General features: G+C 42.2%; 1 protein-coding gene across 1 annotated transcript; it reads left to right on the forward strand.

The window, feature by feature from the left end:
• The first annotated feature begins 5150 nt into the window (after nt 1-5150).
• dnajc27 (DnaJ (Hsp40) homolog, subfamily C, member 27) lies at nt 5151-27426 on the forward strand. Its single transcript, XM_014211581.2, has 7 exons — nt 5151-5578; nt 11441-11523; nt 13587-13656; nt 16241-16405; nt 16637-16759; nt 20145-20305; nt 23558-27426. Exons 1-7 carry the CDS (start codon nt 5492-5494, stop codon nt 23688-23690), a joined length of 822 nt encoding a protein of 273 aa, XP_014067056.1. The 5' UTR covers nt 5151-5491; the 3' UTR covers nt 23691-27426.
• The last annotated feature ends 299 nt before the right edge of the window (nt 27427-27725 follow it).

Raw genomic sequence — 27725 nt, forward strand, 5'->3', positions numbered from 1 at the left:
TAATACCCACATTAACCTAAACTAATACCCACATTAACCTAAACTAATACCCACATGAACCTAAACTAATACCCACATGAACCTAAACTAATACCCACATGAACCTAAACTAATACCCACATTAACCTAAACTAATACCCACATGAACCTAAACTAATACCCACATGAACCTAAACTAATACCCACATTAACCTAAACTAATACCCACATTAACCTAAACTAATACCCACATTAACCTAAACTAATACCCACATTAACCTAAACTAATAACAAAATTAACCTAAACTAAGAAATGCCAACCAAGTTTGTTTTCAGATCACATAGCAACAGGTAAATTAATACTTGGTGATGAAGAAGTGGACTGGAATCTGTTTCCCAACTAAATGTTTATAAGCACGTTAATTAATTTAAGAAGCAACACACAACACAACCTGAAGTTTAGTTTGAGCCTAAATTAATGTTCTGCTATATAGTGCTATGGACTGATGGTCAATGCTATTAGCAGTATGAGGATAGGCCAACCTCTGCATAAGCATTAGACCGACACAGTGTCCTCTGCATAAATGTGCATTATGGTCCCATGCCAAATTCAAGTCAATGGAAATATTAATGGTTTTTGATTATTCAGAATATCAAATCTAAAACAGTAGGATAAAAGTACCGACACTTGATGCATGTACCTTGAACACATATATCACTCACTTTAGATTTCAGTCGTGATTGAAAACACCGTTGGCAGATCATGAAAGCACAAGACCACTGTTTACCTAAAACTTGAGACACGCTCAGCAAAGTGAATCTGTCACTCTGATGATATCAAAGTGGAACAAGATGAATACATGGTTACAGTGGATTGCGAAAGTATTCACCCCTTGGCATTTTTTCTATTTTGTTGCCTTACAACCTGGAATTAAAATATTTTTTTGGGGGGGGGGTTGTATCATTTGATTTACACAACATGCCTACTGCTTTGAAGAAGCAAAATATTTTTATTGTGAAACAAACAAGAAATAAGTAAAAAAAATAAATGAAAACTTGAGCGTGCATAACTATTCACCCCCCCAAAGTCAATACTTTGTAGAGCCACCTTTTGCAGCAATTACAGCTGCTTGTCTCTTGGGTTATGTCTCTATAAGCTTGGCACATCTAGCCACTGGGATTTGTGCCCATTCTTCAAGGCAAAACTGCTCCAACTTCGCTGGTGTACAGTAATCTTAAAGTCATACCACAGATTCTCAATTGGATTGAGGTCTGGGCTTTGACTAGGCCATTCCAAGACATTTCAATGTTTCCCCTTAAACCACTCGAGTGTTGCTTTAGCAGTATGCTTAGGGTCATTGTCCTGCTGGAAGGTGAACCTCCGTCCCAGTCTCAAATCTCTGGAAGATTGAAACAGGTTTCCCCTCAAGAATTTCCCTGTATTTAGTGCCATCCATCATTCTTTCAATTCTGACCAGTTTCCCAGTCCCTGCCGATGAAAAATATCACCACAGCATGATGCTGCCACCAGCATGCTTCACTGTTGGGATGAAATTCTCGGGGTGATCAGAGATGTTGGGTTTGTGCCAGACATAGCGTTTTCCTTGATGGCCAAAAATATCAATTTTATCTCATCTGACCAGAGTACCTTCTTCCATATGTTTGGGGAGTCTCCCACATGCCTTTTGGCAAACACCAAACATGTTTGCTTATTTTTTTCTTTAAGCAATGGCTTTTTTTCTGGCCACTCTTCCGTAAAGCCCAGCTCTGTGGAGTGTACGGCTTAAAATGGTCCTATGGACAGATACTCCAATCTCCGCTGTGGTCTCTTTGTTGCCTCTGATTAACACCCTCCTTGCCTGGTCCGTGAGTTTTGGTGGGCGGCCCTCTCTTGGCAGGTTTGTTGTGGTGCCATGTTCTTTTAATTTTGTTATAATGGTGCTCCGTGGGATGTTCAAAGTTTCTGATATTTTTTTATAACCCTGAACTGTACTTCTCCACAACTTTGTCCCTGACCTGTTTGGAGAGCTCCTTGGTCTTCATGGTGCCGCTTGCTTGGTGGTGCTCCTTGCTTAGTGGTGTTGCAGACACTGGGGCCTTTCTGAATAGGTGTATATATGGAGATCATGTAACAGATCATGTGACACTTAGATTGCACACAGGTGGACTTTATTTAACTAATTATGTGACTTCTGAAGGTAATTGGTTGCACCATATCTTAGTTAGGGAATTCATAGCAAAGGGGGTGAATACATATGCCTGCACCACTTTTCAAATTTTTTGATTTTTTTTTTAATCAAGTTATTTTTTTCATTTCACTTCACCAATTTGGACTATTTTGTGTATGTCCATTACATGAAATCCACATAAAAATCTATTTAAGTTACAGGTTGTAATGCCACAAAATAGTAAAAACACCAAGGGGGATGAATACTTTTGCAAGGCACTGTACATGAAACATCATAATCTTTATTTGGCCAATCAATGCATCCATCACAAGTTAGTGAACAACATGGTTTATGGAGTTTAGGCCTACGTTTTCCTTCTAAAGCCCATCACATGATCCCTATCTTCCCATAATCCATATCTAAAATTAATTCAGATGTATTAAGTGTAACCTACTGAAACTGCCTACACTATAAAGACGATTTGTCCAATGCCCTAATCATGACACAGAAAAACATACTCCAACACTGATTCAGTGCCATACTGCTATGTAAAGTTAGGGCACTCGTGTGCCTGCTTGTGTGCCAAAGTAGGCTACTAGCTAACAAACCTCTAATACAGTTTACAGGGGTATGCCATTAATGGATTTAAAAAAAATGTTTTTCTATCATCTGCAGTCGTTTCTCGCTGTTGCCATAGAAACTGCTTCCAGTTTTAAACAACATTAACAAAAATCTATATGAAGATAACTAGCTGTAAATAATATACTTTTTCTTGTTACATACAGCTGGTTTGATTCTTAAATGTATACCTAAATATAACAGAAATAATTTGGGTCATATACAGTGGGGGAAAAAAGTATTTAGTCAGCCACCAATTGTGCAAGTTCTCCCACTTAAAAAGATGAGAGAGGCCTGTAATTTCCATCATAGGTACACTTCAACGATGACAGACAAAATGAGAAAGAAAATCCTGAAAATCACATTGTAGGATTTTTAATTAATTTATTTGCAAATTATGGTGGAAAATAAGTATTTGGTAAATAACAAAAGTCTATCTCAATACTTTGTATATACCCTTTGTTGGCAATGACACAGGTCAAACGTTTTCTGTAAGTCTTCACAAGGTTTTCACACACTGTTGCTGGTATTTTGGCCCATTCCGCCATTGCAGATCTCCTCTAGAGCAGTGATGTTTTGGGGCTGTCGCTGGGCAACACTGACTTTCAACTCCCTCCAAAGATGTTCTATGGGGTTGAGATCTGGAGACTGGCTAGGCCACTCCAGGACCTTGAAATGCTTCTTACGAAGCCACTCCTTTGTTGCCCGGGCAGTGTGTTTGGGATCATTGTCATGCTGAAAGACCCAGCCATGTTTCATCTTCAATGCCCTTGCTGATGGAAGGAGGTTTTCACTCAAAATCTCACGATACATGGCCCCATTCATTCTTTCCTTTACACGGATCAGTCGTCCTGGTCCCTTTGCAGAAAAACAGCCACAAAGCATGATGTTTCCACCCCCATGCTTCACAGTAGGTATGGTGTTCTTTGGATGCAACTCAGCATTCTTTGTCCTCCAAACACGACGAGGTGAGTTTTTACCAAAAAGTTATATTTTGGTTTCATCTGACCATATGACATTCTCCCAATCCTGTTCTGGATCATCCAAATGCTCTCTAGCAAACTTCAGACAGGCCTGGACATGTACTGGGTTAAGCAGGGGGACACGTCTGGCACTGCAGGATTTGAGTCCCTGGCGGCGTAGTGTGTTACTGATGGTAGGCTTTGTTACTTTGGTCCCAGCTCTCTGCAGGTCATTCACTAGGTCCCCCCGTGTGGTTCTGAGATTTTTGCTCACCGTTCTTGTGATAATTTTTACCCCACGGGGTGAGATCTTGCGTGGAGCCCCAGATCGAGGGAGATTATCAGTGGTCTTGTATGTCTTCCATTTCCTAATAATTGCTCCCACAGTTGATTTCTTCAAACCAAGCTGCTTACCTATTGCAGATTCAGTCTTCCCAGCCTGGTGCAGGTCTACAATTTTGTTTCTGGTGTTCTTTGACAGCTCTTTGGTCTTGGCCATAGTGGAGTTTGGAGTGTGACTGTTTGAGGTTGTGGACAGGTGTCTTTTATACTGATAACAAGTTCAAACGAGTGCCATTAATACAGGTAACGAGTGGAGGACAGAGGAGCCTCTTAAAGAAGAAGTTACAGGTCTGTGAGAGCCAGAAATCTTGCTTGTTTGTAGGTGACCAAAAACTTATTTTCCACCATAATTTGCAAATAAATTCATTAAAAATCCTACAATGTGATTTTCTGGATTTTTTTTCTCATTTTGTCTGTCATAGCTGCGGTGTACCTATGATAAAAATTACAGGCCTCTCTCATCTTTTTAAGTGGGAAAACTTGCACAATTGGTGGCTGACTAAATACTTTCCCCCCCCCACTGTAATTAGGAATTAGAATACTAGAGTGGTAAACCCTTCTGGTATAAAAGTCCGCCATTTTAGTCAGAAAGTTGGTCAACCATGGCTTGCCAGTCCTGTGATAAAATTCATTATTTTACACAATATCTTAAGAATTTATCGGCAATGTATGTTTGTTAGCTAGCCAGCCACTTTTCACCCAAATTAACTGTCAATATGCCAACATTCCATTGAAACAAAGCAATCAATCCAGCCATACACAATACACATGTTGTAAATGCAAAAAGTACTGATATTGTATCATGTAATAACATCCAAAGCTTTCCAAGAAAACACTAATGTAGACATTTAAAAAGAAATACACTAGAAACTGTATTTATAATTATATGACTGTATTTTAGGTTGACAATAATTATATATTCACAATTGCTGATACAATCACATACCTTACTTTTATTTCCCTGCATAAGTAAAATCAGGATTATTCCTTTACTGCCATTTATTCCAATTAGATTGGGTTGGATTTTGTCCCTGACCAATATGGCTCCCATTTTCCACCCAATGCTGGTATATTGAGGGTTATGACATCAACGTGGATGACTATGGGTTTTGCCAACGCTGACTTCATAATGCATCTGCTGCCGCTGTGTAAAACAGCAGAGCTGGCTAGCACAGCAAGATACCTATCCCATCCGATGCATATTACACTTGTCCAGAATTCAACGAGTCTAGATAATATTTTAGATGAAATAACGATGCAGGGGTGTATACTGTCGTAAACGATGGGAGTAAATGTCTGCTAGCCAGCTAACGTTAAGGGGCGTGCTAAGCTAGCTAGCTAGCATTGTAATTCCAGGTGTTTTGACAGCCTTCATCGAAGACGTAAATAACATATTTTAAATAGTTGGTGAATCTCATTAGCATGGACTCAAATGTGCAGAAGAGACGTGAGAACAAGAAATCACTCCGTGTGAAAGTGATCAGCCTTGGCAATGCCGAGGTGGGCAAGGTGAGTCACCTAGCTAAATTAGATGATTTATTTTCTTTCCTAACAACGTTAACATGACAGCAACTGTACAGATACATGTAAGAAGACAGGTAACTAGCTAGACGACTAAACTCAACTCTACAATTTACGATGGAGTTGAACGGCGACCAGTGTGTGTGAACTGGAGCTCCCACGTCAGTTTTTCATAAAATAAAAAATATTTCCAATTGATACACACGGCAAGGCGTGGATTAACGTGACCACGCCGGAGTAGGGTAGGTACTCTCATTACTCCAATGTAATGTCATTTCAATAAAATCATTACTCCAATGTAATGCCATTTCAATAAAATCATTACTCCAATGTAATGTCATTTCAATAAAATACACTGTCGCATTATACTTACCTCACCGGAAACCAGCTGTGCAGACAAACCTATCATATGGCCCAAAGTAGCCTAAGGCAATATCTCCAGGTTTACACAGGCAATACACATAGCCTGTTAGATACAAACAAGTGTTAGCTAGCGACTTTCCATCATTTTTTAAATGTATTTATTTAACTGTTATTTAATTAGGCAAGTCAGTAAAGAACAAATTATTATTTACAATGACAGCCTACACCGGCCAATCCTGGGCCAATTGTGTACCGCCCTATGGGACTCCCAATCACTGCCGGTTGTGATCCAGCCTGGAATCGAACCAGGGTGTCTGTAATGACGCCTCCTGCACTGAAATGCAGTGCCTTAGACCGCTACGCCACTCGGGAGCACACACGGTCCTGTGTGGCTCAGTTGGTAGAGCAAGACACTTGCAACGCCAGTGTATTGGGTTCGATTCCCACGGGCCCAGAAGGTGCCATTTGAAATACAGCATTTACTACTGTAAGTCTCTCTAGATTAAGAGCATCTGCAAAATAACTAAAATGTCAATCATCGTGGCGTATAGCCTGAAACCATGCGGTTCGTCTTACCTGGTCCTTGATGAAACTTAAGTTGGTAGTCTTTCCTCCTACTGTTGTTCAAACAAAACGGTACGCAACAGCTTTTCATCATTTTAGCTATAAAAGCAGGGTTAGTTAGCTAACCTTAGCTAGCTAAAGAAAGCCCATTGGAATCGGCTCTTTAGCTGATAATCGTGGCAGACTGTCGCATGGAATGTTAGCATGAACAGATGTACATTTTTACACTTAAAATCAAAGTGTTTTTAGGTATTATGTAGTTTTTTGAATAAAACAACATGGAAGTATGTTAAAAATGACCAACCAAGCATATCCCAAATATTTATTGAATGATCAAAACAAATAAAACAGCCGTTGTTGGTAGTGATGCAACACAAAAATATGACATTTTTGTCTGATACCGATATCCAATATTTTTATTTTACCGACCTTTAAAGCTTTCTACTACAGTTAAATAGTTAACACACACACACATGGTCGCAGCAGTCTAAGGCACTGCATCTCAGTGCAAGACGCGTCACTACAGTCCCTGATTCGAATCCAGGCTGTGTTATATCCGGCCGTGATTGGGAGTCCCATAGGGCGGCGCACAATTGGGTTTGGTCGGGGTAGGCCGTCATTGTAAATAAGAATTTGTTCTTAACTGACTTGCCTAGTTAAATAAAGGTTACACACACCACACTGACCAAAAAGTTATTTTGTTGACATTTACGTATGTCTCCATTACCAGTAAAACATAATCAAACCTATTTCTTTCACTAACTTGCTGTGCTGTTTCGTTGTTCATTTGTTCAGTCGTTTCATTCTCAACCAGGATTTCTATGGAACGCCGTTTGGGTGTTTGCGTGTCAAAAAAGATAACACTATTTGACGTGTCAAATAAGCTTGGTGACCAATCAGGACCTGAATATGACTGCACGTCACATAATAATTTAACGCATTTATATATTTTTTTATGTAGTTATTACACATTGATTGCACTTCCACTTGTATTTCATGTCACAACGATTCATTGATACGTATGCTATGATGCTGGTAAAGTTGCGTCTCGCACCTACAGTGCTGGTCATAAAACAAGCTAGCTAGCTCATGGATACAAACAATGTTCTTCCCCAAAAACATAGCAAAACAACATAATCTGTTTCAGTAGCTATAGTTAGCTTTATAGGTAGGTCTCATCATCTAAAATAACCCTAATTTATAAGACAGGTCTTATTTGATTAATGCTGGTCGGACACATCTATGTGAAGCTAGCCACAATAAAGATTAGCCACAATAGTGGACTTTGCGGTTAGCCTTCAAAATAAAAGTATGTCGTTGACAGTGATGCAAATGAATACAAATAGTAGAATTATGCCATAATTGAATAGATTGTGCTAAACGAGTTTGAAATGTTTTTATATAAAATCAACAAAATACAATAATTTGTTAATTTGACAAAAAGCTGTTGAAATCACACTGGATGTATTGTACTTTAGAATTGCATTGGGGGCTTACTTATTTCACTGTACGGCCTTACCTATGGATTGTGGATCAATGACATGGGGAATCAGTCTACTCAGTGACACCCAGAGAACATTAGCGTCATAGCTGTTATTGTGGGACTCTGAAACAACTGTGAATTGAACCACATTTATTGTCAACCTGTGTATTGAACACTATTCCAGAGGAAAAACAATACTGTGTGGATGTTCTGGAGTCTGATAACTCTGAGGAGGACGTTGGGAAGAAAATATCTTGGGTATTGAGTAGACTGATACCCCATTTCATTGATCCCCAATCCTTAGGTAAAGCTGTGCGATAGGAATGTCAATACACACAATAGGCTGACTGGGGAGGTGATTTCACACAGTCACAGTCCCACAATAAGAGCTACAATGCTAATATTTGCGTAAACTCTTCACAGTTGTGTTCTGTGGGTGTTACCGAGTAGACTGATTTCATTACTTCACATTCCAACCTTGTTTAACATTATCTAGTCTAAATATGGCATGATTCCACCAATTGTAGCCTTCTGCATCACTTTCAAAGAGGTACTTTTATTTTGAAGGTAAACCACAAATTCCACTGTTGTGCCTAATCCTTATTGTGGCTAGCTTCACAACACATAACCCGGTCCGGTCGAGCATCACTAGCCAGATTAAACTAGCTGGCTGCTTATAACTTCAGCTATGGCTAGCTATTTATTTTCATGAACTGAAGTTCAATTTCAATAGGCAAACAACAAGTGGCTACCTAGCTAATACTTACTCACAAGGATTCCTAAATCATTGTTAAGCATAATGAAAATGACTGCAGTTTCTACTGGTCATTGTTTTCAGGCTGGTTGTATTGGTGCTAGCTAGGTACCAAGCTAAAAGTAGCTACCCCAGAAGTTGCGGTCAAACAAATAATTCTTTATTGCCAACGTGGTATTGTAAACACGTTGTTTGTGGCCGGTGTTTGCTTGTTTGCAGACTTTTTTGTACAGCTTTGACAGTGCTAGTGTATATTTTGTATGTATGTATGTCGTGAAGCTAATAGCAGTGATGCTATTACTGTGTAACTCCGGTAGGGCAACATCTGAAAAATAGCGCACTTGGTAGTGTGTACCGGTTCTCGACCAGTCGGCGAAAGCCAACATCACACACGACAGAGAACGGTTGATTGTCAAGGGCAATGAATTCCATTATCCTGGCGTTAATGGATTTCGTCTTTTTGAGTTGTCTCGCTGAAAATGTTCTTACTCTTTCAAATGACTTCTCGACTTGTTGACTGCTCGGTCCACACAACAGACATTGTGGGCAAGGTTAGAAATACTGTGTTGCACGTGAAGAGCAAAATTTTACGCGTCGTCATTACGTCATGTACCTACGTTATATAGGTATGGACCTAATCTACCTACGTTATAGAGGTATGTACCTCATCTACCTACGTTATAGAGGTATGTACCTCATCTAACTATGCTATATAGGTATGGACCTCATCTACCTACGTTATAGAGGTATGGACCTAATCGACCTACGTTATAGAGGTATGGACCTAATCTACCTACGTTATAGAGGTATGTACCTCATCTACCTACGTTCTATAGGTATGGACCTAATCTACCTACGTTATAGAGGTATGTACCTCATCTAACTATGCTATATAGGTATGGACCTCATCTACCTACGTTAAAGAGGTATGGACCTCATCTAACTATGCTATGTAGGTATGGACCTCATCTACCTACGTTAAAGAGGTATGGACCTCATCTACCTACTTTATAGAGGTATGTACCTCTACCTACGTTCTATAGGTATGGACCTCATCTACCTACGTTCTATAGGTATGGACCTCATCTACCTACGTTATAGAGGTATGGACCTCATCTACCTACGTTATATAGGTATGGACCTAATCTACCTACGTTATATAGGTATGGACCTCATCTACCTACGTTATATAGGTATGGACCTCATCTACCTACGTTATATAGGTATGGACCTCATCTACCTACGTTATAGAGGTATGGACCTCATCTACCTACGTTATATAGGTATGGACCTCATCTACCTACGTTATATAGGTATGGACCTCATCTACCTACGTTATAGAGGTATGGACCTCATCTACCTACGTTATATAGGTATGGACCTCATCTACCTACGTTATATAGGTATGGACCTCATCTAACTACGTTATAGAGGTATGGACCTCATCTACCTACGTTATATAGGTATGGACCTCATCTACCTACGTTATAGAGGTATGGACCTCATCTAACTACGTTATAGAGGTATGCACATCAGCTTTGACATCGGTTTTGCACATCGGCGTTAAACTAGACATCGGGCCGATACCGATATTGGCATTTTTAGCTAATATCGTCCGATTCCGATATGTTCACCGATATATCGTGCATCCCTAGTTGGCGGGTTATGAGTAGAGGAGGCAATTTAACTTGGGAGTAAAGACAATACCCTACTCGGGGGTGTGGTCACTTTAAGCCACACCTCACAGTGTTGATCTATAGGTTGTGGCTCCAGTAGATACCTTCTCAAGGCCATAGAAGCTGTGAAACATACAACAGGAGACCACTAAGGTATAATAAGAACGGTGAGACAGGTAGCCTACACACACTGGCCAAGATGTTCAGCTGGCAGACAGACAGGCTGGCAGTCAGACAGACAGACAGACAGGCTGGCAGGCAGACAGGCTGGCAGGCAGACAGACAGGCTGGCAGACAGACAGACAGACAGACAGACAGACAGACAGACAGACAGACAGACAGACAGACAGACAGACAGACAGACAGACAGCTGGAAGAAGTTTCTGATTGACAGAAATGTGGGGCATAAAATAACGTTATTAACCCGGTTCCCATGCTTTTAAAACAACGGTTCTGTTTCTGAACAGTATAGATCACTTTCGTTTTCGGTTCTGTTCCCTGAACCAGATCCAACCCCTGGTTATCAGGATCTTTGCTACTTTGTTACTCCACTTTGTTACTACACTTTGTTACTACACTTTGTTACTACACTTTGTTACTACACAGATAGAACAATGAGCCAGATGTTTTACCAGTTTTATACATCTGAAACATTTCCACTCACCATTAAATATGGTGATGAAAGGAAGCCCAGTGGCCGGCAGTGGAAGAAGATGGAATGAGATGAATTTGGATCACATTTTACAATGGAGCAAAAAACCTCCGCTGAACAGATGCATGTAAATCATTTAAGTCAATATTCAACAATGAGATGATGTCCCCCTCTAAAGCATGCCAGCCAGCTAGGGTAGCCTATCGCAGAATGCATCAATACCATCACGACCACTGATCATCCATGCTTACATGGCAATTGCTGCATTGAATGAAATATAGTTTCCATGTGTAATGTGCTCTATATATGTATTATATTTGTTACTTTATACACCTCTACTACTTTTTCTTGATTACAGAGCTGCATCATCAAGCGATACTGTGAGAAGAGGTTTGTGCCCAAGTATCTGGCCACCATAGGGATTGACTATGGGGTCACCAAGTAAGTTGTCCCCAATGATGACACATGTTGTAGCAGTAAGAGGCATATACTGAGTTTACAAAACATTATGAACACCTGCTCTTTCCATGACATAGACTGATTAGGTGAATCCAGGTGAAAGCTGTGATCCCTTATTGATGCCACCTGTTAAATCCACTTAGATGAAGGGGAGGAGACAGGTTAAAGAAGGATTTTTAAGCGTTGAGACAATTGAGACATGGATTGTGTCTGTGTGTCATTCAGAGTGTGAATGGGCAAGACAACAGATTTAAGTGCCTTTTAACGGGGTATGGTAGTAGGGTCCAGGAACCGGTTTGTGTCATGAACTGCAACGCTGCTGGGTTTCTTAATGTTTTGTACACTCAAGTGTATTTCTATCATTTGTAGACCAGATGCACAGCTCAGTTCCGTTACTGTCAGATCGTTTTAAGTAAAGGAGACAAGTGGACTGTAGTACTGTGTGGATGATCACACACCATAGTGGTCATCTTTTTTCTCTAGGATCTCCATCTCCTTTGGTTACTGTTACTATCATGTACATTTACAGCTCTGCGTCGGTGATTTAGTGGTAAAAAAAAACAAGTGGCGCAGCAGTCTAAGACACTGCATTGCGTTTCTAGAGGCATCACTACAGACCCTGGTTCGTTCCCGGGCTGTGTCACAACCGGCTGTGATCCGGAGTGTGATAGGGCGGCGCACAATTGGCCCAGAGTCGTCCCGGTTAGGGGAGGATTTGGCCGGTGGGGTAGCGGCCGTCATTGTAAAATAAGAATTTGTTCTTAACTGACTTGCCTAGTTAAATTTAAAGGTTAAATTAAATTAAATAAATTCCTCCTGCATGCGTTTTGCAGCCTGCCTCAGCCTCACCACAGAGCACAACACCACTGTCTGTCTCAGTAGACTCTGGAAAGTTGGGATGAGAACTGCTGACGTCCATTTAATGTAAGCTTTTCGCTTCATCTTTCTAGCCAAAGCCCTTTACCATTCATTACTGCAATAGAAGTCTCTGCCGGCAGCTAGCCACCTAACTGACTGACATATATATCTAGCTACAAGTGACTATTTACCAGTTGTGCACTTATTCTCCAAGAGTCTGGTTTTCTTTGTTTGGAGGAATACCTGCAGACATGGCAGGAGTCGTGGACGATTAAACAAAACCAAAAAATCATATCTGTCCGGCATGTTTAAATCCACTGTCAGCAGCATCTTTAGTTCCCTACCGACTCTGAGCTGGAGTAGTCTGGCCATCGGCCTGTGACCCGACAGGATGTACTTAGCCATTTGAGAGAGTGGTGAATGTGCTAATCTGAGGGGGGGCAATCAGGAGGAGGCAGGCAAACATAACGAACAAGCAACTGTTTATGATTCCACTTGTTCGCAAAGAGGCAGGCGTGTTTAGAACTCAGAACAAGAATATAAACGTTCTGAGCTTTGATCAACACTAGGAATGCAATAATAATTGTGTAAACGATAATTAACGAAATCCCTGCTCTGCATGAAGTACCCCTGATGTGTGCATTTTACCAGTAAGCCTACTAGTACCCCTGATGTGTGCATTTTACCAGTAAGCCTACTAGTACCCCTGATGTGTGCATTTTACCAGTAAGTCTACTAGTACTCCTGATGTGTGCATTTTACCAGTAAGCCTACTAGTACCCCTGATGTGTGCATTTTACCATTAAGCCTACTACTACCCCGATGTGTGCATTTTACCAGTCAGCCTACTACTACCCCGATGTGTGCATTTTACCAGTAAGCCTACTAGTACCCCGATGTGTGCATTTTACCAGTAAGTCTACTAGTACCCCGATGTGTGCATTTTACCAGTCAGCCTACTACTACCCCGATGTGTGCATTTTACCAGTAAGCCCACTAGTACCCCTGATGTGTGCATTTTACCAGTAAGCCTACTAGTACCCCGATGTGTGCATTTTACCAGTCAGCCTACTAGTACCCCGATGTGTGCATTTTACCAGTAAGCCTACTAGTACCCATTGTTGAGAACCACTGCTGTAGAGACTACTGAAGTCTGACTGATTGGGTGTTTTCTTTATCTCCATCAGAGTCCAGGTGCGTGACAGAGAGATCAAAGTGAACATCTTTGACATGGCAGGACACCCCTTCTTCTATGAGGTCAGTGACTACCTTACTGCCTTATTAATTTTCTATGAGGTCAGTGACTACCTTACTGCCTTATTCATTTTCTATGAGGTCAGTGACTACCTTACTGCCTTATTCATTTTCTATGAGGTCAGTGACTACCTTACTGCCTTACATTTCTATGAGGTCAGTGACTACCTTACTGCCTTATTCATTTTCTATGAGGTCAGTGACTACCTTACTGCCTTATTCATTTTCTATGAGGTCAGTGACTACCTTACTGCCTTATTCATTTTCTATGAGGTCAGTGACTACCTTACTGCCTTATTCATTTTCTATGAGGTCAGTGACTACCTTACTGCTTTATTGAGCTTCTATGAGGTCAGTGACTACTTTACTGCCTTATTCATTTTCTATGAGGTCAGTGACTACCTTACTGCCTTATTAATTTTCTATGAGGTCAGTGACTACCTTACTGCTTTATTGAGCTTCTATGAGGTCAGTGAGTACCTTCCTTCCTTATGGATCTTTTATAAGGTCAGTGAGTACCTTACTGCCTTATTAATTTTCTATGAGGTCAGTGAGTACCCTATTGATCTTATATGAGGTCAGTGAGTACCTTAATGCCTTATTGATCTTCTGAGGTCAGTGAGCACCTTACCACCTTATGGGCTCCCGAGTAGCGCAGCGGTCTAAGGCACTGCATCTCGGCGTCACTACAGACCCTGGTTCGATTCCAGGCTGTATCACAACCGGCAGTGATTGGGAGTCCCATAGGGCGGCGCACAATTGTCCCAGCTTCGTCCGGGTTAGAGTTTGGCCCGGGTAGGCCATCATTGTGAATAAGAATTTGTTCTTAACTGACTTGCCTAGTTAAATAAAAAAATAAATTAGATTTATCTGACGTTTATTTTATCCGGTTAGATTACAAATCTATTTTTCAAGAGAGACCTGGCCAAAGTAGTGGAACATAAAGTTGAATTCAAAGACATATTTAAAACGTGAATCATGGTCCTGTTATCCTTCTAGCATACTGGAAAATACTTTTACACGTCTGACCAGAAAAACATCTACACTTTCATGTCCAGACACGCTGTCTGTGTGTTGACTGTGGATTTTCTGCTGTTTCTATACTGAATGAAAACATGAGATGCACTTCACTACTGCGTTTGACTCAATGATGATTTGTGTAACAACAGCACCTCTTACTGGTGTAATAATAAATTGCTTCACAGGAACAGCATGGGTATATTCATTATGGAAACCGGTTATTGTTTAAGAACCAAACGATAGCAAACAGAATGAAACAGGGAAGGATCCTACCTGCATCTGTCCAATAGAAAAGAGAGCGGCAGGTAGCCTAGTAAACGAAAGGTCACTGGTTCGAATCCCCAAGCCGACTAGAAGAAAAATCTGTCGACGTGCCCTTGAGCAAGGCACTAAACCCTAATTGTTGCTGTAAGTCGCTCTGGATAAGAGCATCTGTTAAATGACTAAAATGTAGATAATCCCGTTTGGAGAAACTCTGTCGGTTTCTGTTGCAAAATGTTTTGCCACAGACCTAACGTTTTGCAACAGAATCTGCGCTTAACCCTCATTACGCAGATTCTGTTGCAAAATGTTTAGTCTGTTGCAAAATGTTTAGTCTGTGGCAAAATGTTTAGTCTGTGGCAAAATGTTTAGTCTGTGGCAAAAGGGGAAATAAATAAATATAGGTTGTATTTACAATGGTGTTTATACTCCACTGGTTACCCTTTTAACAGGCAACAGGTCACACATGTTGTTATTCTGTGTCTCTCTGTCTCTCTATCTCTCCATATCTCTGTCTCTCTCTATCTCTCTGTCTCTCTATCTCTCCATATCTCTGTCTCTCTCTATCTCTCTGTCTCTCTATCTCTCTATATCTCTGTCTCTCTCTATCTCTCTGTCTCTCTGTCTTTCTCTCTCTCTGTCTGTCTCTCTGTCTCTCTGTCTCTGTCTCTCTCTGTCTCTCTGTCTCTCTCTGTCTCTATATCTCTCTGTCTCTCTCTATCTCTCTCTGTCTCTCTATCTCTCTGTCTCTCTATCTCTCTGTCTCTCTCTATCGCTCTGTCTCTCTATCTCTCTGTCTCTCTCTATCGCTCTGTCTCTCTCTCTATCTCTCTCTGTCTCTCTCTATCTCTCTGTCTCTCTATCTCTCTATATCTCTGTCTCTCTGTCTCTCTCTCTCTCTCTATCACTCTGTCTCTCTGTCTCTCTCTTTTCTCTGTCTCTCTGTCTCTCTATCTCGCCGTCTCTCTCTGTCTCTATCTCTCTGTCTCTCTGTCTCTCTATCTCTCTGTCTCTCTCTATCGCTGTCTCTCTATCTCTCTGTCTTTCTGTCTCTCTCTGCCTCTCTGTCTTCTCTCTGTCTCTCTCTCTTTCTCTCTCTATCTCTGTCTCTCTCTATCTCTCTTTCTCTCTATCTCTCTCTATCGCTGTCTCTCTATCTCTCTGTCTTTCTGCTCTCTCTGCCTCTCTGTCTCTCTCTATCTCTCTGTCTCTCTCTCTTTCTCTCTCTCTATCTCTGTCTCTCTCTATCTCTCTTTCTCTCTATCTCTCTGTCTCTCTGTCTCTTTCTCTTTCTCTCTCTCTGCAGGTTCGTAATGAGTTCTATAAGGACAGCCAGGGGGTGGTGTTGGTGTATGATGTAGGTCTGAGGGAGAGTTTCGATGCGTTGGACAGCTGGCTGGGGGAGATGAAACAGGAGATGGGTTCCATGGTTAACATGGAGAGCATCGTTTTCGTTGTGTGTGCCAACAAGGTGTGTGTGTGTGTGTGTGTGTGTGTGTGTGTGTGTGTGTGTGTGTGTGTGTGTGTGTGTGTGTGTGTGTGTGTGTGTGTGTGTGTGTGTGTGTGTGTTTTTTCAAGTTTTAATGTCACATGCAGGAGTACAGTGAAATGCCTTTCTTACAAACTCAAAACCCAACAATGCTAATCAATAACAAGGTTCATTGGACTTAATACCGTGTACGTGTGTGTGTGTGGCCGCCAGGTGGATCTGACTAAGCGTCGTGTAGTAGACGAGGGAGTGGGCAGGCTATGGGCAGAGTCTAGAGGGTTCCACTACTTTGAGACATCAGCACAGAGCGGAGAGGGCATCAGTGAGATGTTCCAGGTATGTATACACACACAGCTGGTTACCTCATAGATGGATGGATAACGAATCACCGATACGCATCGTTTTCCCTATTCAAATGTTTAAGATACAAGTGCATCGGTCTGCGGACCCATAACCGATCTAAATGTAGCATGCATCGGTCTTCCTTCTCTCTGTCTTCCCTCTCTCTGTCTTCCCTCTCTCTGTCAGCCCTCGCTCCGTCAGCCCTCGCTCCGTCAGACCTCTCTGTCTTCCCTCTCTCCGTCCGCCCTCGCTCCATCTGCCCTCGCTCCGTCTTCCCTCTCTGTCTTCCCTCTTTCCGTCTGCCCTCGCTCCGTCTTCCCTCTCTGTCTTCCCTCTTTCCGTCTGCCCTCGCTCCGTCAACCCTCTCTCTGTCTTCCCTCTCTCCGTCCGCCCTCGCTCCGTCCGCCCTCGCTCCATCTTCCCTCTCTCCGTCCGCCCTCGCTCCGTCCGCCCTCGCTCCATCTTCCCTCTCTCCGTCCGCCCTCGCTCCGTCAGCCCTCGCTCAGTCAGCCCTCGCTCCGTCAGCCCTCGCTCCGTCAGCCCTTTCTCCTTCAGCCCTCTCTCCTTTCTCCTTCAGCCCTCTCTCCGTCAGCCCTCTCTCGGTCAGCCCTCTCTCCGTCAGCCCTCGCCCCATCAGGGTCTAACTGCATGTAACTGTGTTGACAGTCATTGATCTACAAGTCATTGTGAATACTGAGCAACCCCAGGGAATATCAGTAGCCTAGTCAAACAGCACTGTGACCAGCTTTGTACACCAGGCAGCCTGTTTCTGATCTTGAACATCTGTGGCACCTTCAGCATTCAAATGCTAAAATGGCTTCATTAGTTGAGTGACAGCCTATGTCATTTTCTAGGTTATTGTTATCTATGCGCTGTTGAAAATGTGTGTTTTTACCGGGAATACAAATTAGCTGCTGAATGGGGTTTACAATATATTTTATTTTGATCGTTCAGATTCACCATCAGCAATAGTTTTGGTAGTTCTGCTTTAAACAATCATACATGGTCATTTTTTAGATATACACGGTCAAGTTAATCATTTCATAACGAGGGACACCAATCACTTTTTGCGAGGCGCACTGCGCACTGCATTCGATTTTGAAGTCCAACGTTGTGCTATATATTGATTGGCTATGTCATAGCTCATTTGTAAACGCTAAATATCGATACATTATTAGCTCAAACACTTCATCTGCAAAAATTATAAGTGAATTAGTGGGTGATTTCAGAACCAAAGTGGGGGGGGCAAAAAACAGGCTAAATTGCCTCCTAATCTGATAGTGGTAGTGGGGTGGTAGATGTCTAGTCTCCTTTATGACTCTAATCTGATAGTGTTAGTGGGGTGGTAGATGTCTAGTCTCCTTTATGACTCTAATCTGATAGTGTTAGTGGGGTGGTAGATGTCTAGTCTCCTTTATGTCTCTAATCTGATAGTGGTAGTGGGGTGGTAGATGTCTAGTCTCCTTTATGGCTCTAATCGGATAGTGTTAGTGGGTGGTAGATGTCTAGTCTCCTTTATGACTCTAATCTGATAGTGGTAGTGGGTGGTAGATGTCTAGTCTCCTTTATGGCTCTAATCTGATTGGTGGTAGATGCCTAGTCTCCTTTATGGCTCTAATCTGATAGTGGTAGATGTCTAGTCTCCTTTATGACTCTAATCTGATAGTGTTAGTGGGGTGGTAGATGTCTAGTCTCCTTTATAGATAGATACTGTAGGTAGATGATAGATGCAGTTAAAGTCAGATGTTTACATACACCTTAGATAAATACATTTCAACTCAGTTTTTCACAATTCCTGACATTTTATCCTAGTAAAAATTCCCTGTCTTCGGTCAGTTAGGATCAGCACTTTATTTTAAGAATGCGAAATGTCAGAATAATAGTACAGAGATTTATTTCAGCTTTTATTTCTTTCATCACATTCCCAGTGGGTCAGAAGTTTACATACACTCAAATAGTATTTGGTAGCATTGCCTTTAAATTGTTTAACTTGGGTCAAACGTTTTGGGAAGCCTTCCACAACCTTCCCACAATAAGTTGGGTGAATTTTGGCCCATTCCTCCAGACAGAGCTGGTGTAACTGAGTCAGGTTTGTAGGCCTCCTTGCTTGCACATGCTTTTTCAGTTCTGCCCACAAATTTTCTATGGGATTGAGGTCAGGGCTTTGTGATGGCCACTCCAATACCTTGACTTTGTTGTCCTTAAGCCATTTTGCCACAACTTTGGAAGTATGTTTGGGGTCATTGTCCATTTGGAAGACCCATTTGCCACCAAGCTTTAACTTACTGACTGATGTCTTGAGATGTTGCTTCAATATATCCACATAATTTTTCTTCCTCATGATGCCATGTATTTTGTGAAGTGCACCAGTCCCTCTTGCAGCAAAGCACCCCCACAACATGATGCTGCCACCCCCATGCTTCACGGTTGGGATGGTGTTCTTAAACTTGCAAGACTCCCCGTTTTTCCTCCAAATATAACGATGGTCATTATGGCCAAACAGTTCTATTTTTGTTTCATCAGACCAGAGGACATTTGTCCAAAAAGTACGATCTTTGTCCCCATGTGCAGTTGCAAACCGTAGTCTGTCTTTTTTATGGTGGTTTTGGAGCAGTGGCTTCTTCCTTGCTGAGCGACCTTTCAGGTTATGTCGATATAGGACTCGTTTTACTGTGGATATCGATACTTTTGTACCTGTTTCCTATAGCATCTTCACAAGGTCCTTTGCTGTTGTTCTGGGATTGTTTTGCACTTTTCGTACCAAAGTATGTTCGTCTCTAGGAGACAGAATGCGTCTCCTTCTTGAGTGGTATGACGACTGCGTGGTCCCATGGTGTTTATACTTGCGTACTATTGTTTGTACAGATGAACGTGGTACCTTCAGGCGTTTGGAAATTGTTCCTAAGGATGAACCAAACTTGTGGAGGTCTACAATTTTTTTCTGAGATCTTGGCTGATTTCTTTTGATTTCCGCATGATGTCAAGCAAAGAGTAGGCCTTGAAATACATCCACAGGTACACCTCCAATTGACTCAAATGATGTCAGAAGCTTCTAAAGCCATGACATCATTTTCTGGAATTTTCCAAGCTGTTTAAAGGCACAGTCAACTTAGTGTATGTAAACTCCTGACCCACTGGAATTGTGATACAGTGAATTATAAGTGAAACAATCTGTCTGTAAACAATTGTTGGTAAATTACTTGTCATGCACAAAGTAGATGTCCTAACTGACTTGCCAAAACTATAGTTTGTTAACAAGAAGTTTGTGGAGTGGTTGAAAAACGAGTTTTAATGACTCCAACCTAAGTAAACTTCCTACTTCAACTGTAGCTAGATGATAGATTGTAGTGATCTTTGTGTGTGTGTGTGTGTTCTCCAGGCGTTTTTCTCCTCCATAACGGACATGTGTGAGAATGGCGGGAAGCGCCCGGTTGCGGAGGTCACTGTCGGCTTCACCAAGGAGCAGGCCGACACCATCCGACGCATACGCAACAGCAAGGACTCCTGGGATATGCTTGGGGTAAAACCTGGAGCCACACGGTAAGAGCAGGGGTCAGGAGTCCAACATGGAGCCTCAGGCCCAGTCCAGAAACCCCTGATCCCCTTACCAGGGGTGTCTTAAGTCATTCCATGGAGGGCCGAGTCTCTGCTGGTTTTTGTTATTTCCTTTAAATTTGTGGCCAATTAAGACCTAGACAACCAGGTGAGGGGAGTTCCTAACTAACCAATTGAGACCTAGACAACCAGGTGAGTAGAGTTCCTAACTAACCAATTGAGACCTAGACAACCAGGTGAGGGGAGTTCCTAACTAACCAATTGAGACCTAGACAACCAGGTGAGGGGAGTTCCTAACTAACCAATTGAGACCTAGACAACCAGGTGAGGGGAGTTCCTAACTAACCCATTGAGACCTAGACAACCAGGTGAGGAGAATTCCTAACTAACCAATTGAGACCTAGACAACCAGGTGAGGGGAGTTCCTAACTAACCAATTGAGACCTAGACAACCAGGTGAGTAGAGTTCCTAACTAACCAATTGAGACCTAGACAACCAGGTGAGGGGAGTTCCTAACTAACCAATTGAGACCTAGACAACCAGGTGAGGGGAGTTCCTAACTAACCAATTGAGACCTAGACAACCAGGTGAGGGGAGTTCCTAACTAACCCATTGAGACCTAGACAACCAGGTGAGGAGAATTCCTAACTAACCAATTGAGACCTAGACAACCAGGTGAGGGGAGTTCCTAACTAACCAATTGAGACCTAGACAACCAGGTGAGGGGAGTTTCTAACTAACCAATTGAGACCTAGACAACCAGGTGAGGAGAATTCCTAACTAACCAATTGAGACCTAGACAACCAGGTGAGGGGAGTTCCTAACTAACCAATTGAGACCTAGACAACCAGGTGAGGGGAGTTCCTAACTAACCAATTGAGACCTAGACAACCAGGTGAGGGGAGTTCCTAACTAACCAATTGAGACCTAGACAACCAGGTGAGGAGAATTCCTAACTAACCAATTGAGACCTAGACAACCAGGTGAGGGTAGTTCCTAACTAACCAATTGAGACCTAGACAACCAGGTGAGGAGAGTTCCTAACTAACCAATTGAGACCTAGACAACCAGGTTAGGGGAGTTCCTAACTAACCAATTGAGACCTAAACAACCAGGTGAGAGGAGTTCCTAACTAACCAATTGAGACCTAGACAACCAGGTGAGGAGAATTCCTAACTAACCAATTGAGACCTAGACAACCAGGTGAGGGGAGTTCCTAACTAACCCATTGAGACCTAGACAACCAGGTGAGGGAAGTTCCTAACTAACCAATTGAGACCTAGACAACCAGGTGAGGAGAATTCCTAACTAACCAATTGAGACCTAAACAACCAGGTGAGGGGAGTTCCTAACTAACCAATTGAGACCTAGACAACCAGGTGAGGAGAATTCCTAACTAACAAATTGAGACCTAGACAACCAGGTGAGGGGAGTTCCTAACTAACCAATTGAGACCTTGACAACCAGGTGAGGAGAATTCCTAACTAACCAATGACCTTAATTGATCAGTGAAGGGAGGACTGATGCAGACACTCAGCCCTCCATGGATTGAGTTTGACCCCTGTTCCCTGGACACTTGGAATGAATGTGACCCCTTTGCCCAAGACACTTGCACTGAAGTTGACCCCTGTGCCCTAGACACTTGGAATAGCTCCAATGACACAATGACCTGTCCAATCGCTCAGAATGACACCAAACCTGTCCAATCGCTCAGAATGACACAATGACCTGTCCAATCGCTCAGAATAACACAATGACCTGTCCAATCGCTCAGAATGACACAATGACCTGTCCAATCGCTCAGAATGACACAATGACCTGTCCAATCGCTCAGAATGACACAATGACCTGTCCAATCGCTCTTAGATAAGTGTCTAGGGGCTAGAGGTTGTTATGACAACAGGGGCTTAAGAAGATCAGGAGGAGGAAAGATCATCTCTTCTTAACCCCTTCCTGTCTATTACTGCAATTAGACCCTGTTGCCATGTTACCATGCAGTCCCACTCCAACAGCCCACTCAGTCACGCTATCCTATCCTCTACTCTGTCAATTCATCCTCCACAATCTGATCAGCACTCAATTAAATGAAATGTGTTTATTGACATGACAGGTTCATGTTGGCAAAAGGAGAGAGAACACTTTATTTGGATAGTCTGTAGAGCATCTACAGATGGACTGACTATCAGCAATGTTTAACCTATCTACTAACCCTAGTTCTAACCTTAACCCTAAACTTAACCCTTACCCTAACCCTTATTCTAACCCTTATTCTATCCCTAGCCCTTATTTTAACCCTTATTCTAGCCCTAACCCTTATTCTAACCCTAACCCTTATTCTAACCCTTATTCTAACCCTAACCCTTATTCTAACCCTTATTCTAATCCTTATCTTAACCCTAACCCTTGTTCTAACCCTTATTCTAACCCTTATTTTAACCCTAGCCCTTATTTTAAAACCTAGCCCTAACCCTTATTCTAACCCTTATTCTAACCCTTATTTTAACCCTAGCCCTTATCTTAACCCTAGCCCTTATTTTAACCCTAGCCCTAACCATTATTCTAACCCTTATTCTAACCCTTATTTTAACCCTAGCCCTTATCTTAACCCTAGCCCTTATTTTAACCCTAGCCCTTATCTTAACCCTAGCCCTTATTTTAACCCTAGCCCTAACCCTTGTTCTAACCCTTATTCTAACCCTAATTCTAAACCTAACCGTAGCCTTAGCAAGCGGTTGCTTATCAATAGATAGTTTGTTGATAGTATGATCATCTGTAGAGCCTCTATATTGGACTATCTGGACTATCCAGACCAGAGAGAGAGAGTAACAGCAGAACTAGAATGAGATTATATTTATATGGGACGAACTCTCTCTTTACCTCTTTACCTCTCTCTCTTTCTCTCTTTACCTCTCTCTACCGCTCTCTCTTTCTCTCGCTGCCTCTCTCTTTCTCACTCTCTTTCTCTCTCCCTCTCTCTCGCACTCTCCCTACTCTCTCTCTCGCACTCTCAAAAAACAGACTTCTCTTAGTAATTTCTATCTTCCCTGATATGAGGCAGCTAGGTGTGTGTGTGTGGAGGGGATTGGGGGCTTGGATTTAGCGAGGGGATTAGAAGACAGTGGAGAATCTCATTACTCATTACTCCGTCCACCTGACAATCAACTTCTTCCACACACACGGCGGCTTCAGCAGTGCCTTCCTCCTGGTCTAACTTTGGTTCCTGTTTGTGTTTCCAGGGAGGAGGTTAACAAGGCATACAGGAAGCTGGCTGTGCTGCTCCATCCGGATAAGTGCGTTGCCCCGGGCAGCGAGGATGCTTTCAAGGCCGTGGTGAACGCTCGCACCTCCTTGCTCAAGAACATCAAGTAGACACTCCACCAACCAACGCCAGCTAGGGACTCCGGTCAATGATCTACACTTCACATGGGCACCCTGTCCCCTCGCCCCAGACCGTCATTAGCCTTTTCTACCCTCTCCCATCCCCATCCCCCTCTCCCATCCCCCTCCCTGCTCTCCACCCCTCCCACCAGGTGCCATTACATTTAGCTACAACAGTGTTTTATAAAGTCGCTACTGATAATGTGCCACAGCAACTCTGTCTCTCTGTAAGGAAGACTATCAATGCTTTAAACTGTCATCTTTCAAACACTGCAGAGAGAAGTCAATGGAAGTCCTGGTAAGTCATTAACTTGGTCCTAACCAGTAAGGCGGGGAATTGCCAGGGACCTCACGATACGATATTGGTCACAATACTTAGGTGCCGATATGATATGGAAACAAGTTTTGATCAGTCATGGGGAGAAAAAAAGTGCTGAAAATGAATTTGTTCCCTATTTAAAAAGGAGATGGAGAACAAGCTATGAAGGATAAATGTTGGTGCAGCCAACAAGAATTATATTGCAATATTGTCAAAAAATTATATCCCGATATGTGACTGTATCAATTTCTACTAACCAGATGTTGTTAGCTCTGGTCCAGAGCTAAGGAAGGCTCAACATCAGCAAGCTGCACACACGTAACACCCTGGATAAGAGCTATAGGTGCTGTAAACATGAATGGTTGTAATAAGGTGGGTAATGCTAAAACATATTCGGCACCTTTTTTTGCTGTCCCAGACAAATTTTCCTGAAATCCTATGAACGTGGACTAGGATCACTACGTCGGGACTCGTAGTTTGAGCGGGTCGAGAACACACCGATGATGGCTGTTCCATTTTCCAGACCCTCGTCGGATGACCCGATTTTATAATTTTCTGACGTCAGAAATGTTGGTCTGTCATCTTGCAGGGATGTGACTAATGGACCATTTTTCTTAATGTTTAAACGGGTTTGAGAAGCACTGGTCTATACTAGACTACAGTCCCTACTCTGCCCTCTGGACAAGTTTGGCCTCATCCTTATAAATACTTACCCCAGCCAACCCCATACAGTATAACTCGGTGTTCACAGCGTATGCTGTGTTTCCTTCATCAAGACATTTTGTGTCTCCACAGCCACAGATTCACCGAGGGGTGTAGTAACTAACTGAGAGATGGGGAAACTGCACCAAACAAACCTCTTAAGGAAGTGCCAACCTTGGCTCTAGAGAATCACATGTAGATCCACCATCCCCCACTACAGAGCCCCAGCTCTCAGTAGACCAAACCAAAACCCTGTTTGGCTATAATACTCTGGATCATCAGTCACATCCTGTTACTCATCCAAAATGTGTTAGATACCCCCCCCCCGATATATCTTTTCTATTCCTATATTGTTGTAGTTGATAATGACGACATATTGTTCCAATCAATGTCATCATTCCACCTTCAAAAAACGTTTACTGAAATGTCTGCTGATGACTTCATAGCTGACAGAGCACCTGATTGGTGGGTAGAGCTATGACATCAGCAGTGCCAAACCCTAACATTGGTGTTTACATGATGATGATGATAGAGATTGTAATCATAGAATACAATCTATAGAAAGGGTTTTGGAGCCTCTGATCCTATTGACTTGAATGGGGAGGCCCGTTCTATAGATTGTATGTCTGTGAGAACCTGGAATAGGAAATTATGTTACCAAGCACAATCAATTAGTTAAACCTGCTCACCTGACCTACATTTTCTTCAATAACTTCATATGTTTAAGAAGATACATTTTGAAAATGGCATCTTATAATTAACACAACAACCCATAATCCAAGTTTTTTAAATAAAAATGTAAGAATAATAAGATAATTGAGCAGCTTGTAAAAGGGAGCAGCTTGTAAAAGGGAGCAGTTTGTAAAATGGAGCAGGTTGTAAAAGGGAGCAGGTTGTAAAAGGGAGCAGGTTGTAAAAGGGAGCAGCATGTAAAAGGGAGCAGGTTGTAAAAGGGAGCAGATTGTAAAAGGGAGCAGCTTGTAAAAGGGAGCAGGTTGTAAAAGGGAGCAGCTTGTATAAGGGAGAAGTTTGTAAAAGGGAGCAGTTTGTAAAAGGGAGCAGCTTGTAGTAGGGAGCAGCTTGTTAAAGGGAGCAGGTTGTAAAAGGGAGCAGGTTGTAAAAGGGAGAAGCTTGTAAAAGGGAGCAGCTTGTAAAAGGGAGCAGGTTGTAAAAGGGAGCAGGTTGTAAAAGGGAGCAGCTTGTAATAAGGGAGCAGCTTGTAAAAGGGAGCAGGTTGTAAAAGGGAGCAGCTTGTAATAAGGGAGCAGCTTGTAAAAGGGAGCAAATGTAAAAGGGAGCAGGTTAACTTAGTGAATGTGTTTTCTGATACGGCCCACTGGGTATTTTAGACAAACTTGACTGAGGTGTTTGTTTACGGCTCCTATTGGTCCAAGTGACTGACATGTTAAAGGTCCAATGCAGACATGTTTATCTCCATATCAAATCATTTCTGGGTAAAAATTAAGTACCTTAATGTGATTTGTTTTTAATTCAAATGGTCAAAAAGAAACAAAAATAGCTTATTAGCAAAGAGCAATTTCTTAATTTCACTGTGGGAATAGTCTGAGTGGGGAAGGTAAAATGGAAAACTATCTGTTATTGGCAGAGAGGTTTGGAACTCTCTTATTGGTCTATTACCTAATTCACCGCCCGGTGACGTCACCAGGCAGGCCAAAACTCCATCCCACCAAAACAGGCTGAAATTTCAGGCGTTCTTTTCAAACAGCTCTTACACTAAAAGGGCAGTATCATCATTTTCACAATTTCACAGTATTATTCCAACCTCCATACTGTGGAAATATATATAAAACACAGAAAAATCACGTTTTTGACTGCACTGGGCCTTTTAAGGTACAACTAAGACATGAGAAGATGGATGATTTAGCCTGAGTAGTGAGCATGGTATTTAAACACGCAGACAGATGTGTATATGAAATCCATACTATTTATATTTTTATATCACCACCAGAAGAGTGAACATATACTGTATGACTATAAAGATAGGTAGTGGTACTTCCAGACCTGTGTAATATGTATTGAACTATGATTTGTTTCTTTCATCATGTATAGTATGTTTATATATGTGAATATTTATGGTGATGATTTATCTATTTGATAAGAGGATATTTATTGAACTGAATTGTTACTGTGAAGCATGTTTTGAACCAGGCAGAGCAGAGCACAGTGAGTGAACAATGACAACAGAGTGAGTGATCACTAGCTTCGATACCGTGTGGTAGATACGGTGTGTTTACCTTGATTAGCTCTGTGAGAGACTGTGTGAATGAATAACAGGGAGTTATGATGTGTTAGTGTTGACATATTAGTAAGTGTTAAGACGTGACTGGGGGGGGGCGTGATACCTTGTCTCCAGCTGTGTGATTGGCTGGGTTGGGGGAGGTACCTTGTCTCCAGCTGTGTGACTGGCTGGGTTGGGGGAGGTACCTTGTCTCCAGCCGTGTGACTGGCTGGGTTGACTGTCAGTTAGTGGCGTCAATTAATATTTTGTCTATTCATTTCATGTTTTGTGTGGACCCCGGGAAGTGTAGTTGCTGCTTTTGTAACAGCTAACGTTGATCCTATTACTGTAAAGAAATAGTATGTTAGAGTAATTTTACAGGAGGCTTCCGTATTACAGTTAATAACAGTATTTTTCAACATTTTGCCCAATATGTAAACATTATTAAAGTGACCAGTGTTCCATTACTAAAGTGACTAGTGATTCTATGACTATTTAAAAAAAATATATAATAATCTTATTTACAATGACGGCCTACACCGGCCAAACCCGGACGACACTGGGCCAATTGTGCGCCGCCCTATGTGATTCAGGCTGGATTCGAACCAGGGACTCTAGTGTCAGCTCTTGCACTGAGATGCAGTGTCTTAGACCGCTGCACCACTCGGGAGCCCCAGCCTTGAGTCTTCTTGGGTATGACACTATAAGCTTTTCACACCTGTATTTGGTGAGTTTCTCCCATTCTTCTCTGCAGATCCTCTCAAGC

Source organism: Salmo salar, chromosome ssa09 (assembly GCF_905237065.1).
Source record: "Salmo salar chromosome ssa09, Ssal_v3.1, whole genome shotgun sequence".
NCBI lineage: Eukaryota > Metazoa > Chordata > Actinopteri > Salmoniformes > Salmonidae > Salmo > Salmo salar.